This window comes from Leucoraja erinacea, chromosome 15 (assembly GCF_028641065.1).
Source record: "Leucoraja erinacea ecotype New England chromosome 15, Leri_hhj_1, whole genome shotgun sequence".
Taxonomy (NCBI): Eukaryota; Metazoa; Chordata; class Chondrichthyes; order Rajiformes; family Rajidae; genus Leucoraja; species Leucoraja erinaceus.
Window position 1 is genome coordinate 32821949 of NC_073391.1, and position 15540 is coordinate 32837488.

At 37.1% G+C, this 15540-nt stretch overlaps 1 protein-coding gene across 3 annotated transcripts in view; it reads right to left on the minus strand.

The window, feature by feature from the left end:
• The window catches only part of lcor (ligand dependent nuclear receptor corepressor), a 74940-nt gene that overhangs the window by 27753 nt on the left and 31647 nt on the right, over positions 1–15540 (minus strand). For all 3 annotated transcript variants that reach the window (XM_055647070.1, XM_055647069.1, XM_055647068.1), the window contains exons 4-5: positions 15348–15447; positions 7545–9837 (exon numbers count right to left, since the gene is read on the minus strand). In XM_055647070.1, the coding sequence (XP_055503045.1) occupies positions 8880–9837; positions 15348–15447 (1058 nt within the window). In that variant the 3' untranslated portion in view covers positions 7545–8879. The remainder of the gene's footprint in view (positions 1–7544; positions 9838–15347; positions 15448–15540) is intronic.

Sequence of the window (15540 nt, forward strand, 5' to 3'; positions counted from 1 at the left end):
TAAATTAAATTTAGTGATGCGCTGTACAAAGGGCACTCATTTTCAAGGAACTGACGCTTGCAGTTTGAACTTAATTAGCATTTGGAATTCAATTTTATAGGGACAAATAATTAAAAAACATACAAATTATCAAACATCTCAAAACAGATCTATATTAAAGGGATAACCACATCCAAAGATCAATGCATTAAAAGGATTTATTTTGATGTTGGAGGGAAATTCTTTGATTTTTCCCTCAGCAATAAACCGGTTAGGAACGATAGCATAAGGAGCAACATCAATTTGGGCCTTTAAGCCGGTGCTTCCATCACTGATGGAAGCGATGCAGAAGTGAGTTGCAGCAAATGAATTTTGATATATTTATATCTGCTTCAATAGTGGTTTTTCCATTTTCACTCATTCCTTGCCAAAAGTAATTTATCACTCAAAAAAAATGTTGTTAAGTTGATGTTTCACGTCAGAATTTATGAATGGCCCTTCACCGGAACATCTCTCCCAATGGTTTGTCCTGCTGGATAGGTGGAAATCTTTGAAGTTTTGCTGGATAATTAATTATTATGCCATTTAGTAAATTCTACTTCTGTAAGGTACATTGAAATGCGTTTCAATGTTAAAAGATGACGCAGGTGGCACTAGTGTAGATGGGACATGATGGTCGCGGTGGGCAGGTTGGGCCGATGGGCCTGTTCCCATGCTATATGACTCTTTAACTCTATATGCCAGTGTGGACATTAGTACTTTCTTCCAGATTTCTGAGAAACTACAGAGGGAGTACAGCGTATGTTTATAAGGTTAATTCCTGGGATAGCGAGACTATCATATGCTGAGAGAATGGAGCAGCTGGGCTTGTACACTCTGGAGTTTAGAAGGATGAGAGGGATCTCATTGAAACATATAAGATTGTTAAGGGCTTGGACACACTAGAGGCAGGAAACATGTTCCCGATGTTGGGGGAGTCCAGAATCAGGGGCCACAGCTTAAGAATAAGGAGTAAGCCATTTAGAACAGAGACGAGGAAACACTTTTTTTCAGAGAGAGTGGTGAGTCTGTAGAATTCTCTGCCTCAGAGGGTGGTGGAGGCAGGTTCTCTGGATGCTTTCAAGAGAGTTAGATAGGGCTTAAAAATAGCGGAATCAGGGGATATGGGGAGAAGGCAGGAACAGGGTACTGATTGGGGATGATCAGCCATGATCACACTGAATGGCGGTGCTGGCTCGAAGGGCCAAATGGCCTACTCCTGCACCAATTGACTATTGTCTACACCAGATTATGACATTTGTAACTACTGTAGATTTCGCTAGCATTCATAAGAAACAAAGCATTACTATTTCCCTTTATGCCTATAACAAGATACAGGAGACATTGGTATTGTAGAATGGATTGTTTTTGAAGTTCCCAATGATGGCATTAAGCATGCACCTGTACCATACTAATACCTACAGCTCCAAATACTTTACCTTACCATAAACAGTTCAACACAAGAGATATATTTTCATTTCCCACTGGCTAACTTAATGAGGTTGTCATTTAGTATACCATGTTGGCGTACTTCGGCGTACTACATTGTGGGTCTTTGCTGACTACACTGACTATAGAAACTTTACTCCATTAAATAACTTTCATGCGTTAAATGTATTTTTTCCATAATTATAAAATTGATTGTGACTGTAGATGCCAAACTAATGAGGTTGCTTTACCTACAGTTCAGATCACACCATGATATCTTCCATTATGCTTATATTGATGCCTTTGCTAATTTTCTAGTAGAGAAGATTCTTATCTTCATTTGTGAACACTATTATACTTCGCCACATTGAAATTACATCCAATTAGGTAGTTCAAAGTTTTCCCCACAATGGCAAACTTTCAGTCTTTGTAATTTTGTTTAGAATGAACTTCGTTTCTATTAAAGGATGGTGTACCTGTCATTTGAAGTAATGTCACAGCAACATGTTTAACCTTATTATGCAGGCAAAATCATGAAAAGCATCCCAACAGAAAATATACTTGTTTCAAACTTGCAAATGCAAGTACAGAACCTAAAACAGCAAGATGAGTTATGCTAGGGCCTGGTTTCTGTGAATACAACTCTTCAGTTGTCAAATATAACACTCTGAAGACCAGATGACAAACATGCTTAAAAAAAAGTATCTTAAATGTTTTGCATTCAAACATTAACATTGCCGAGAGAAAAAAAGCTAGAAAATAGCACAACTCCAGCACTTGGCTCAAATTCATGTTTGGCAAATAAAGCATAAAACACTTCACATGAATGCATTTCAAGAAACACAAACAAATAGATAAATAAATAAATAGATAAATAAATAAATAGATAAATAAATTAATAAATCTCAAGCTAGTCACAATCAATTAATTTTGCATTAAATAAGATCTCATTCAACTTTTTTCTGAAGTCACAGAGAGGTGGATATGAATACTTTGGGAGACTTCTCTATATTTGATTTCCAAAAGAAATACAAATCATTTGGCCTTGAGGTAATCTCTTCTTCTCTGACAGCCTATTAAAAAAAAGGCAGCAATTACACATTAGTGTAAGCTGCTCAATGTTTCTGTATTTCAAAACCCATTACTTCACAAAATCTTTTATGCTGAATTCATAGAAAACGACATCAATGTAATCACGCAGTTCTGCCAGCACTCGTGAGACAATTAGCACGTTAGCAATGGAATTGAAACAGCAGTGTCAAAACACAAACATTAAATAGATCCTGCAATATATCATCAAGGGTTATGAATAAGGCTGCAAGGTTACTGATGAAAAATGACAACTCTCATATTAATATATTAGTAAAATGGAGTTGTATAATTAGATATGAAGTTTTAAGACAATCGCAGTACAAACACAGCATAATACCATCAGCCATTTCACTGTCATGAGCTATGTTCTAGGTGAGCATTAGCATTTGTATTCTTTTCTTTTGGTTCAGATCAAATCCCCAGCAGAATATGTTTGATAATACATCACAACCACCTATCTTGAAAGGCTGAAGAAATGTTTAACTTTATTGATTCCTACAGACGTACAAATGCATATTTTTAAGGCAGTCACATCAGGTGACAAAACGTCAATGCTCTTGGTTAACCGAGGCAAACATTTTGTCCAAGATGATCATATGCAAGCCTTTGTAATCGAATGTCAGATTCCGGAAATGTTCCCATTCTTGTCCTACTTCAGAATTATTAAATGCACAACTATCTACAATTTAGATGTTAAAAAAACACCACAGTGAACACAATTTAAAAATTTGAAATGGATCAAAAAAAATGCAGGCAAGGCATATTCAAATGTCCAAGACATTTCATTTTAGAATCACAATTATCTGAGCTTCTGGTCCATAAATTGTTTCTACTTTAACACCTTAATTACAACAGACGCAGACTGAAATAATTAGAGCTCTCTGGTAGTTTTAATGCCTGCAGCAATTTACCGTAACACTAAGATATTATTAAGACTGAACTCTAAAAGACATCAGAGACTGCAGCTTTGAAGTATCGTTCTGCTCTTTATGTATGGGACTTGTTTCTGCATTTGTAGTCTCGGGAGCATTACGGGGCCGATCCTTTTATTCATATATATACCAACAAAATATTTGTTAATAGGTGTTCAGTTAAGTAACCTCCATTACATCATGAAATTAAAATCAAGGAAGAACTTTTAAAGATGAAGTTATGGTGATACGCTAATCAGGAGGTGAAACAGTGATTAATCCAAGTTCAATGACACACTAACCTGGGTGCATTCCTAGGGACACATGACACTAAAAATCACTCCTTCAAATAATAAAAAAATAAACAAAATGCATTTGCTAAAATTGTTCTTGAAAAATGTAAGTTTAAAATAAAACTTCCATTTCAGCAGAAACTATTTTTTATGAAACTACTCAGTCATTTAAATAAAGTGACCTGCTGTTCCTTTGTCAACTTCTTTAATACTTCATCAAAATCGAGAACATGAACTTGGAGAATAGAGAGATCAGGCTTTGAGTGCGCAAAGACCCATCACTCTTTGATGCACAATGGGCTGCAGAACCACTGAAAATGACCATGTTTATATTTCATCTAACACTGAAGGCCTGTACAAACGAAGGATAAAATTACTATAAATTTTTTTTACACATTAAGAGCAACGTATTGAGTCAAGGTTTCAACTTTTTATGTTATATATATATATATTTTTTAAACTGGAGAAACTTATAGTGTTAACGTATTTGAATCAACAACAGCTATGTCCAGCCAAATGACATCTGATTATTAACAATTCATGAAAGCAAACACCTTTGTCAATATATGCTGCTTTGATTAAGGGACCATTTCTTATGTCAGCCAAGCAACACAATGGCACAGCAGTTTGTGCTCCTGCCCCTCTGCTCCAGGGACCCAGTTTGATACTAATCTTGCATGCTATCTGTACAGCATTTGCATATTCTCTCCATCACCACCTGGGAACTTTAGGTTGCTTCCTCATCAAGGATGTACTGGCAGGTTTACTGGCTAATGTAATTTACTCTTGAAGAGCAAATTAATGGCAAAGAGTTTGTATGTCAAAGATGTTGCAGAGGAAATTGAGGAAAACATGACTACTGTAATTGCTCTATAGGGCCCAGCACAGACTCACTGACCACCTTATATGCAATTGTAAATTTAAAAGAATACAAATCTAATCTAGATTAGGAAAATGATTCCACAAATTTAAACAATTATCTAACAGCAAAACAGGCACTATTCTATGCTATAATTATCGCAAAAAAAAGGCTCACTTTACAAAATCGTACATCCCAAAAAGAATCGACTCATAAGTGTGTAGATTTATGAGTGAGAATGAAAGGCAACTATAAAACATTAAAGGTAAAAACATTATTCATTATAACAATTAAAGTCTGAAGACTTCACATTATTTCATGCTTTCCTTATGATATCGGACATCATGCAGTTAAATGTAATGCTGACTGTCAGAAATACCATCAAAGCTATTCCCCCACTAAATTCCCTGTAATCTATTCTCTCACAGATGTCCATTAGACCTGCCCACCTATACTATAGGTAATTTACAGTGCCGATTATCATGCCAGAACTCCTTTGGCAAACCCCTGTAGCAGTTATGGGAAGCACCTTTGAAAAAGGTACATGCAAACTCTAATGAAATACCTTTGAAAAAAATCAACAATTTAAAAACTAAAACTAGTAGCCAATATCAGGACTATGTCCATTACACTACAACTGTGAGGACACAGAACTACCTACAACACCACTGTAACAACAGGTTCACTCTGAAATGGTCAAGTTGTCTACAATTCAAACTAATGTCTCTGCATAGACAACAAAAGGCCATTTACCCACCCCACCTGTTAACTTCCTATTTTAAGTACCATTAATGCTGCAAAATGATATAATGGTGCCAAATGTACCAATGGCCAATGCATTCCTCTGCACTGTGTATAGAAGCAGAACAAAATGTATGCTTCCACTAAAAACAGCAAGTGGAATTTCAGAAAAAGGCCATAACAACCCAAGCTTTATTCAGTACTGCAAGATAAGCTGCCCATCCCGCCCTCCCTCAGATCCCTTGGTTCATTTTTCTTCAGATGTTACCTCCTACAACCCAGACACGCCCCTGCAACTTTACTCTTCATGTTTACAATAGCAATCCAGCAATATATGACCCTGAGATTGTATTTCCTCCTTTCCTTGTGGGAGGAAGTGATTAACCAAAATGTTTTACTTTACCTGAAAACAAACTGGATAAAATGCAGTGATGCAGCAGCCAAGTCCTAGCTCTCACAGATATCACAAAACACTGTACTATTATCAGTCTGAAGAAGGTTCTCGACCCGAAACGACCCCATTCCTTCTTTCCAGAGATGCTGCTTGTCCCGCTGAGTTGCTCCAGCATTTTGTGTCTAAACTGTACTATAATACTGTTTATTCTTTATAGCACCTTGGTTCTAAAGTTAAGTGCATGCCTAATCAGAGAATGAAATAGTCAATTTTATTTCTCAACAAGATCAAATAATGATCCACTTTTCCAGTTTAAAAAAAACCCTTCACATTGCTCAGTAACTCCAATTGCAATTTTGTATCCAATCCAATGTAAAGATTACACCTTTAAATTGCACCATACATATCAACTTACAACTACAAATCTTACCTACACTTAAAATGTCCCTCATATTGTTTCCCCAATTTCCTGCTATATTTCCTGTAAGATAGGTTTTGAACAGATTTGGCATTAAATGATAAAACCTTCCAAAATAAACCGTTTACCAATCTAATTCTGATTCTTAATCCTGCAGTTATACCGACACAATAGCTTTTCACCCTACACCAGTTATTAGTGTATACTAGCCCTACACTGATATTCTTATATATACAGAGCACATACTTTTAAAATATTATCTGGCATTCAAAGACGTAATGTATTGGCCAAATGTCTAGATTAGATATACTTTAGCTCCCTTACAATGTTAAAAAGCTGCAACAATATAATTATAAAGTCTTTCTCGTCCTCTAAGATCCAGATGTAAAGATGGGAAAAGATTGTGTGCCATCTTCAGATCAGCCTGGTATGTAATCAACTGTACATGCCACAACTGTGCCCTCTTGTGGGATAGAAGACCATTAAGTCCTGACACTTTTCAAATTAAATCCAGTACTCTCATACGAAATATTAATAAAGTTATGAAATTTACACTGACAGAAGACATTTTAAAACTGACACTACATATTCGACGCTTACCGATCTGTTAACAACTACACAAAACATTATCAAACAACAGTGCCAACTTCAGAATGTCTTACAAATTTTACAAAATGTGTTAGTATTCACTATATGGTGTTAATGTAAAACTTGTTTGCGCGCAAAGATCCAATGTTTGCCATTCTTTCTTTGGGAAATATAAATTTCATCGGTAATAAATATTTTCCAGTCTAAAGATGCTGTTCGGAGCAATATTTTCACAGTAATTAAACATAATTAAAATAAGGCTAGACCACTCGCATCGAACCAATGCGCCTAATATAATAGCATGTCAAACAGGAAGTATTAGGGGTGAAGTGGGGGGTTCAATGTTGACTATTAATTACATTGAAACAATCTTTCAAAAGAAACACCAGCAGGTTAACAAGGTTTAAATATTGGCGATTAACACGAGCACGGGAGGAGAGATGAGGGAAGGACAGCGGAGATGATGGGCGGACCGTACAGAGGTGGACCGTACAGAAAGCTCTTGTGTGTTTTCAAGAGCTCCGCTCCTCGTTGCCTTTTAACTAGGCCTGTTCCCAATGATATCAAATAAAAGCGTAGCCATAACAAAACGTTCTTTTATTATCTACAGCCAAGCTTCTATTTCACCTTCTTGCTCCACTAATCCATCTTGATTTGCTACGAGTTACCAAATAAATAATTTCGAGGACTAAGTGAATGAGCACGTCTGTTTTTTTTAAATATCTGGGTCAAACAGCAAGAGAACAGTTTTTAAAAAAAGCTTTTTTCTCTGGAGCCTATTTACTCATTATAATCAACTTACAGTTCATACAGACGATTTCCAGTTCACAATGACTCCATTGCCTTTGAACTCCATTTAGGGAAATTGATCAAAAGACATTTTCCCCCCAAAAAAAGGCACAACTACAGTAACATCCCAGGAGTCCACAAGCCTTGGTGAAAGGGACCCGAGACATCCCGCCTGCCGTGGCCCCGATTGGTTCAGCACAGAGTGCAACTCCCCGACTGGTTACAGCAGCCGTCAATCCGCCGCTGTGAGCAAGGTTAGAAGCTGCCGCATGTGCCTGTTTCATTTTAGTTAAAAACGGCGGGGACAGAGAAACAGGAATTGATGTTACTCAATAAATATATACAATTAGCTCAATAATCGGTGCCAGTGATATTTATTCTCAGCACGCTGCTGCCTCGCTATATTTCCAGTTAAATTTCGCACGAACAGGAGGTTGGAGATCAAACAGGCAAACGATGAAATTACTGACCTATATTCTTTCTTTTATTTATGTTACATTTTGAGTGCCGAGAACCATGTACTTGCCTAGTCTTGGATATTTCTGATCCACTACGAAATAAATCTCGACGCTTGTTCAAAACTACCAATAACGCAAAGAGCCATTTTCATATGTGTTTCTGCATCAGACTCTAAACAAATTAAAGTGTAAATCTATTTTCCCATTTTCTAAAAATTCAAAACACTGACTGGTTTAATATACCAAATTCCGAAATGTAATTTAAACGGGCAGAAAATTGTTTGTTAAAAAAATATTCTCGTTTCTTTGCTTGGATAGAAATGCCCAGAATGTAAACTTAATCCGTTTCAAGTCAGTTGCATTTCTTGTCCTGATGTAGAACAGAAAACACTTATATAATGAAAAGTGCCTGCCCTGCCTTGTAGGTTACCGACGTTCAATTTATCAACTCAATTTCATAGAAAGCTACATACGTGTGGCGATCCTATTGCAAGCGCCGTTGACCTTTGCACTGATACTTTCTAGGCGATTCCAAAATCTATTTCACTTACAGTTCATACATCTTTGTGCAAAAAGATGCACAAATTGAATTCAGGAAAATATTATATTTCAATCCTTGCTATTTACTGGACCATAATACTGCTCTAAATAAAATAGAAATCGTTAATACCCAGCATTCACAAAGGGGTAATATTTCGGCTTGATGTTCTTTCATCACAACTTATTCCAGCTTTCCCTTTTTTTAAACTTCAGATTTCTAGCTTCTCTCAATAGCAGAAGCTCCCCCCACCCCAATTTCATCCCTACCATGGTGTCCATGGTGTCTTTTTAAATTGTTGTTATGCTAATGCTCACCCAGACCAAAAAGGTATTAGCACCAACACAAAACCCTACTCAGCTTTAGAATTGCTAAGACTCTGTTCTAGCCCGTCATCCGCCTCTTGGGGCTCAGTGCCGAGTTTCAGTTTCTTCTTCGGTGGGTTTTTCAAAGTACCAAGTCGCTCTTTCACTTTATACTCCAGGGTACTGTGTGGGATTCCATAAGTACTTTGGGCTTTTGAGACACTCATCTTCCCATTCATTACCACAGTGATCGCTTCTTCCAGAATCTCATTGTTATATTGTCGATAGCGTCCTCGTTTCTTTCTGGGCTGCTTTGAGTCACCCTCTTGCTCAGATGTGCCCTGATGCTTACTGGAGGTTGGCTGATCCACAAATGAGTCCCAGGAATCGTGCCCTCCATCGATCAGATTCACCACCCCTTTCCTGTGCCACAGATTTTGCTTTGGGAGGATCACTCTGAGTTTCCTATGAAGTGCGCTTTCAATCTGTGAATTCAGGAGCAAAGAGCTACACGTGTGATGATTTGTGGCATTGGTTCCACAAGTGAGATCCATGCCTCGCACCTGTGGTATCTTCAAATCTACAGAAGCAAAATGGCCCTGGTCTTTTTTTGCATCATTTTTTGTCTGAACTGATCCCCTCTGAAATGTAAATGAGTGCGAAGAAAGTTTCTTGGTATCGGCACGTGTATCATTTCCCCTGAAGCTGGCATGTTCCAGATTGAACTCATAATGTGGTTTGGCCCAGGGGGCCTCTCTGGCTAGAACTAAGTGCTGCCCACGGTGCTGAGAAGTTGGCCCTAAATTGGATGTGGGAGATGCCTCGTTCCTGTTGATAGGTTCCTCACCCTTGTGGGCTGATCGAGTCACTGGTATTTTGAGAATAACAGAAGATCCATAACCGTCCTGTGTCACGGCCTGAAAGCTTCGTAACGACTTTGGAAGTACTCCTTCAACACTTTGCGATTCGCTGTCCCATTGCTGTTGTCCGGTTTTCCCAGGACGCCTAGGATTGGATGGAAGGAAACTCAGGTGAGCAGGACTTGCACAGGCAGGAAGGGATGGATGGGGTCACTCCTTTCTTAGAAGACCTTGCTTGGGTAACATTACTATGAATCTATAGATTTTAATAGCCTCAGCCTCTGCATCAATTTTAGATTTATTTCTATTAATTATAAAATGTTTAGAAAATATTCGCTGACATTCTGAAATAACTTAAACTGAGGGATGAAGTCCTCCAAAATACCAAAGCTACAACTGCAAGGGCAGCCAATGTATTTTAACAGTGAAGTAATTTCTGTTGAATTGACCTGCATGATTATTCTACACACACACACACACACACACTCACACACACACACAAGCTTTGCTGCATATTACATTTAACATGCATTATCACTCTACAAATGCAAAGGGAATATTACCTCTAAACAAGTAATAAGAGTCAGCTAAAGATTCAGATACAACAGTCAATGCCACAATATATTAAAACATTTGAACAAACCCCACTTTCATCAACTTATTTCACTTTTTTTTCAGTAATGAAAACAATTTAAAATTACTATTTTGATGAACCCAACCTGAAAGTTATCAATAATTTCATCACGCTGATCAAAGTGATTCCCAGTGAATACTTTCGCAACCACGACTCAGGGTATACAATTCCACCATGCTAAGACCACCTGATACTTTCCCCAATGGCCCACTCGGGAACAAGGAAAGGCGTGCAGGAAGGTATTTGATGACAGAGCTTTGAAAATGGAATACTTGTAGGGCCAAAGGGAAATAGCAGAGTAGGATTAATTAGAGTTCTTTCAAATTATTACCCAAATGGCCTCTTTCTATGTGGTAAAATTCTATGGTTACAAATTAGTTCATTCTGCTCTCATCCACATAAGAGTACTTTCTATTGAAGATCATTGAATAGATGAATGGGGTAGAATTGTTTCCAAGTCAATTTAGTATCCCAATTTCCACCCAACAATGGTTATATTAATTGGTGCATACCTGGCGTCAAACTATCACTTTGGTCTTTGTGGCCTGGATATTTATTGCAGTAGCCAAATGAGACATTTGGGATTCATGTTACTGCTTTTATATTCACTCTATTAATAGAACGGTAGCATATGACAGTCCATTTTGAAATTTCAACCTGCAAATCTGATGGGCAATGAAAGATAACTAAATTTATAAGCCACAGCACTTTGCTCTTGAAAGATTCATTGCCATAATTTTAATTAAAAGATATTCAAATATTCCAGGATAAACAATAAAATGAGAACATGGTGTAATTATATTGTTGTACGAGTAAATGTATTACTTTTGTGTAAAGTTGTAGCATGCTGATAAAGAGGACTTCATAGGATTAACATTAATACAGTGCTACTTAGGGTGCAAAATCCCATCAGAAAATAGGTTCCAAGAACGTTTTATATATTATTTGTAAAGAGAGAGTAAAGAATTTAAAGCCAGAATCTGGGCACTTAGAATATTTCCCCAAACTATTTCCCATTTAATATGCTCACAGAAATTCTTCAAAGGTTGGCCTGTATCATACTCGAGTTTCACAATATGTGCCTTGTTCAGTTTCTCAGTCCAATGTCACAGGAACACAAGTGGACATGATGATCAACTGCCTTGACCCTCACAAACCACGTGAAGTTAGAGACCGCCACATAAATGTGTTTTATTACTGAAATACAAGGTTCATTATCAAATTCATTTGCAAATAGTTTTTTTTTTTCAGTTTAGTTATGTCTGTAAACAACACACATTTTCTGTTTCTTATGGATTTCTGTCTCGGGCATGGAAACATTGAAAAGAAAGTTGCCTTCCTTATATAAAAAAAAGTGACAACTCAAATACAGTAAGTACTTTGTTTTAAGACAAATAATTTAGGCATTAAATTTCTATCTTTATAATTCAGCAATTCTCAAAGCATTTTCGAGAATTTTCATTAAGCAAACAAATAGAGTAATAAATCTATGCTAGCAATAACCCACAAGATGCAATGAGATGTACAGCTAGAATATTTTGTCTGGAAAAACAATCTTAATATTGACGCATATTTTCCTTCAGGTTTTTCCATGGGCTTTTAATTTCACCTAATGCATTGATTGAATCTTAATGAAATTAATGTCTCATGTAAAGATGTTATGGACTCTAGGTACTTATCTAAAGGTAATATTCATAAGCAAGGCAGATGATTAAGAAAACATGAAATCTGCTCTATTCAGTAAATAATCAAATGTAAACTAGATGACTGAAGATGTCTTTCAATTATATTTACAATATCTGCCAAATATCTCCAGCATTTTGGTAAAGAGCAGGGAAAAGTACAAGCACACATAAGTAGTCTAAAGTCCCAAAGTCCACAATAAGGAAACTCTAGACTAACATGCATTTTCACTTCTTCTTCAACGGTGTGTGTGTGTGAAAGTAACATCCAACCAAGCAGCCTTAGGGAAAACCAGTTTTCAAAAGAGTGGAAAGATGATATTAATCTAACACCAGAGAAATATGATGGGAAACAGTGGGGTTTATGGATCATTTACAAATAAAATCAGTTTTCAAATAGCTGATCCATTCCAGAATACAGTGTTGTTACATTAAAACAAATATTGTTCAATATCTTGCTCTCTTGCAATTTTTTTACAGGCAGTGGTCATTAGGAACCCGATGAACCTTAAATTATAGCAGTTCCATTTTGCCGAGTACCAATCCTATGAAGCATCATACTCTGAAAGGAAACATGAGCCTCTGAAACCAATGAGCAAATGCTCCAAAATCATATTTTTGTATCGTCATGAATTTTGTTTAATTATTTATTTAAGAATATATGGAATCTATTAAATGTTTTATTGTACGCAATATACAGTGAGATTCTACAAATTAATTATTTGGCTCAAAATATTTCAAGGAAAGGATCACACAGGAGGTAGGGCTTATTATACAAGAATTGCCCATATTTTTCTCAATACAAAGCACATAACTACTTAGACACAAAATGCTGGATTAACTCAGCGGGACAGGCGGCATCTCTGGAGAGAAGGAATGGGTGACGTTTCGGGTCGAGACACTTTTTCAGACTTCTAGGGCACATAACTACTTATTTGATTGACCTATCTCTGTGTAATTCAAATAATAAATTTCAACCCAGAAAAACAAACATCCTTATACAGAACACATCTAATCCATTCACAGTGAAGTACTTCTGTACTACTTCAGTAATGTAGAGTAAGATGCCAATTGTTATTTTGAGGAAGTGGGTGCATAAAGGAGACTATCAAATGGTGTCATGGCATTAAGTGCAATTACTTTTTCATTTTGTATATTTAAGAGGTGAATCTACTCCACTAATTTCTCTTTTTCCCCCCAAAGGGAATAGAAATGAGGAAGAGGGTCTGCTCCACAACATATGGACACTCATTGATTTCAGGTTCTTTCAATGCTATCCGGTCATGATCATCCAGTAACATACTGGACAATAATTCAAAACCTTTCTATTTCAAATTACAACAGTAATTATTAGAGGACTACTCACAACCATATACAATAGGATAAAGAGTGCTGGAGTAACTCAGTAGGGCAGCTCGAGAGATGCTGCTTGGCTCGCTGAGTTGCATCAGCACTTTGTCTTTCTTTGTAAACCAGCATCTGTAGTTCCTTGTATCTCCACAAACTAGATGGACTGTGGTGTAATACTAAATCATGACCATTGGAAAGTTCACAAATTCACTTTAGGACATTGGCAAAACACTGGAATCACAATAATCAGCCTTGGTCTAAGCTATAGAAAAACACACCAGAATAATATTCTAGAGTATCTTAAATATCCATATTTGTTATAGATGTCAAAGAATCATACAGCTCACACCGAGCAACATAACCCATCTACATTAGTCCCATCTGTGTTTGGCCCATATTCTTCTAAACCCATCCTATCCATACGCCTGTTCAAATGTATTTGAACCATTGTGATAGTACCTGCCTCAACTACCTCCTCTGGCAGCTCGTTCCTTATACCCTACTTTTACATTAGTCCTCTTAATATTCCTAACTGCTTCTCCGGCCACCTCTACATAAACATTCTTAAATTTTCATCCCTGACTAAGAAGTATTGCAATCTCCCGATCACAGCAGTGTCCAAGATCATAATATTTTAATATCTAGTGGCACTTTGAGTGGTCAACCCTAATCATTCATTTGGAAAAGTCATAATTTAATTCCATGCCATGGTTCCAAGATCCGTTAATTCTATCAAGAGGTAGATTTAGACTTTACTTTAGACTTTAGAGATACAGAGCGGAAACAGGGCCTTCGGCCCACCGCGTCCTTGCCAACCAGCAATCACCCTGTACACCAACACTATCCTACACACGTTTTACTGTCATTTGTCCCAGATAGAAGAATTAAATTCTTACTTGCAGCAGCACCAGAATATGTAAACACTAGGGACAATTTACAATTTTGCCAAACCTAATTCACTTACAAGCCTGTACATCTTTGGAATGTGAGATATAACTGACGCACCCGGAGAAAACCCACGCGGTCACAGAAAGTATAAATTCCGTACAGGCAGCACCTATAGTCAGGATGAACCCAGGTCTCTGGCGGCAAAGCAGTAATTCTACTACTGCGCTACCGTGCCATAGTGCCACCCATTGCGCAACAGTGCCACCCATTGTGCTATAGTGCCACCCATTGCGCCACAGTGCCACCCAATTTCTATCTGATTCCTTGATCTTTTTCCATAAAACTTAAACCTACGCCTCAAAAAAGACCAATCATTTTTGAGAAATCAACCAATAAATGAGGATTGTTTTCCAGGCCCAATTTCTGCAAGGTTTTGTCTGCAGATATATAACTATATAGTGAAATTCACTGTCAGGAAAGGTGTAGAAAGCATTCATTCCAATGGAGGTATTTGTATGATTTAAGAACTGCAGAAGAAACTCTGTTGGGCTAGCACTGTATGGTACAAATGAAGCTTTGGCTTCTCCAAGCATCAACAATTCACGATAAACAAGAGGCTGGCAATGTTTACATTTAAATTTCCATTCATCATACATGGGGGTTCAGGATTTGGTATTTTATGCCTTGTATGTCATTTACAATGTGATCAGAACAACGAAAATATTGAAACACTTAAGACTATAAAGAAAATATCAGGTGAAAATCCTAAAAGATAATCAAAGTAAGGAATGTTTAATTGAGGAAGAAAGAACTGCAGATGCTGGTTTAAATCGAAGGTAGACACAAAAACTCACCCGCTGAATTATTCCAGCATTTTGTGTCTACCATATTTAATTGAGGACTATGTAATTAGAATATCTTACGAAAGGAGTTGATAAAATGTTCTATGATGGAAGATATCTAAAATAATGTCGCAACTCTTACACTGATGAAGTCAAGGAGAAATCCTTTAAAATTAGTGGACAAAGTTCATTATTTGTGTACTTGAAAAGATGAAATGCTTGAAGGACGATAATAATTTTAGACAATTTTCATGCTTACCCTTTGGCTAAAACAGCAGAAGAGGAACAATCAACAAACTTGGTTTCAGAAACAGTGCCAGCACAAGAGCTCTTCTTGGTAGACAGATCAAGCACTCCATCTGCAGAAAGAAATACATATCAATAACCCCAGGATGATGAATTTGTTGATTGTGTGCATCAGTCTGTGATCTTTATATTTTTATCCCCTCTGC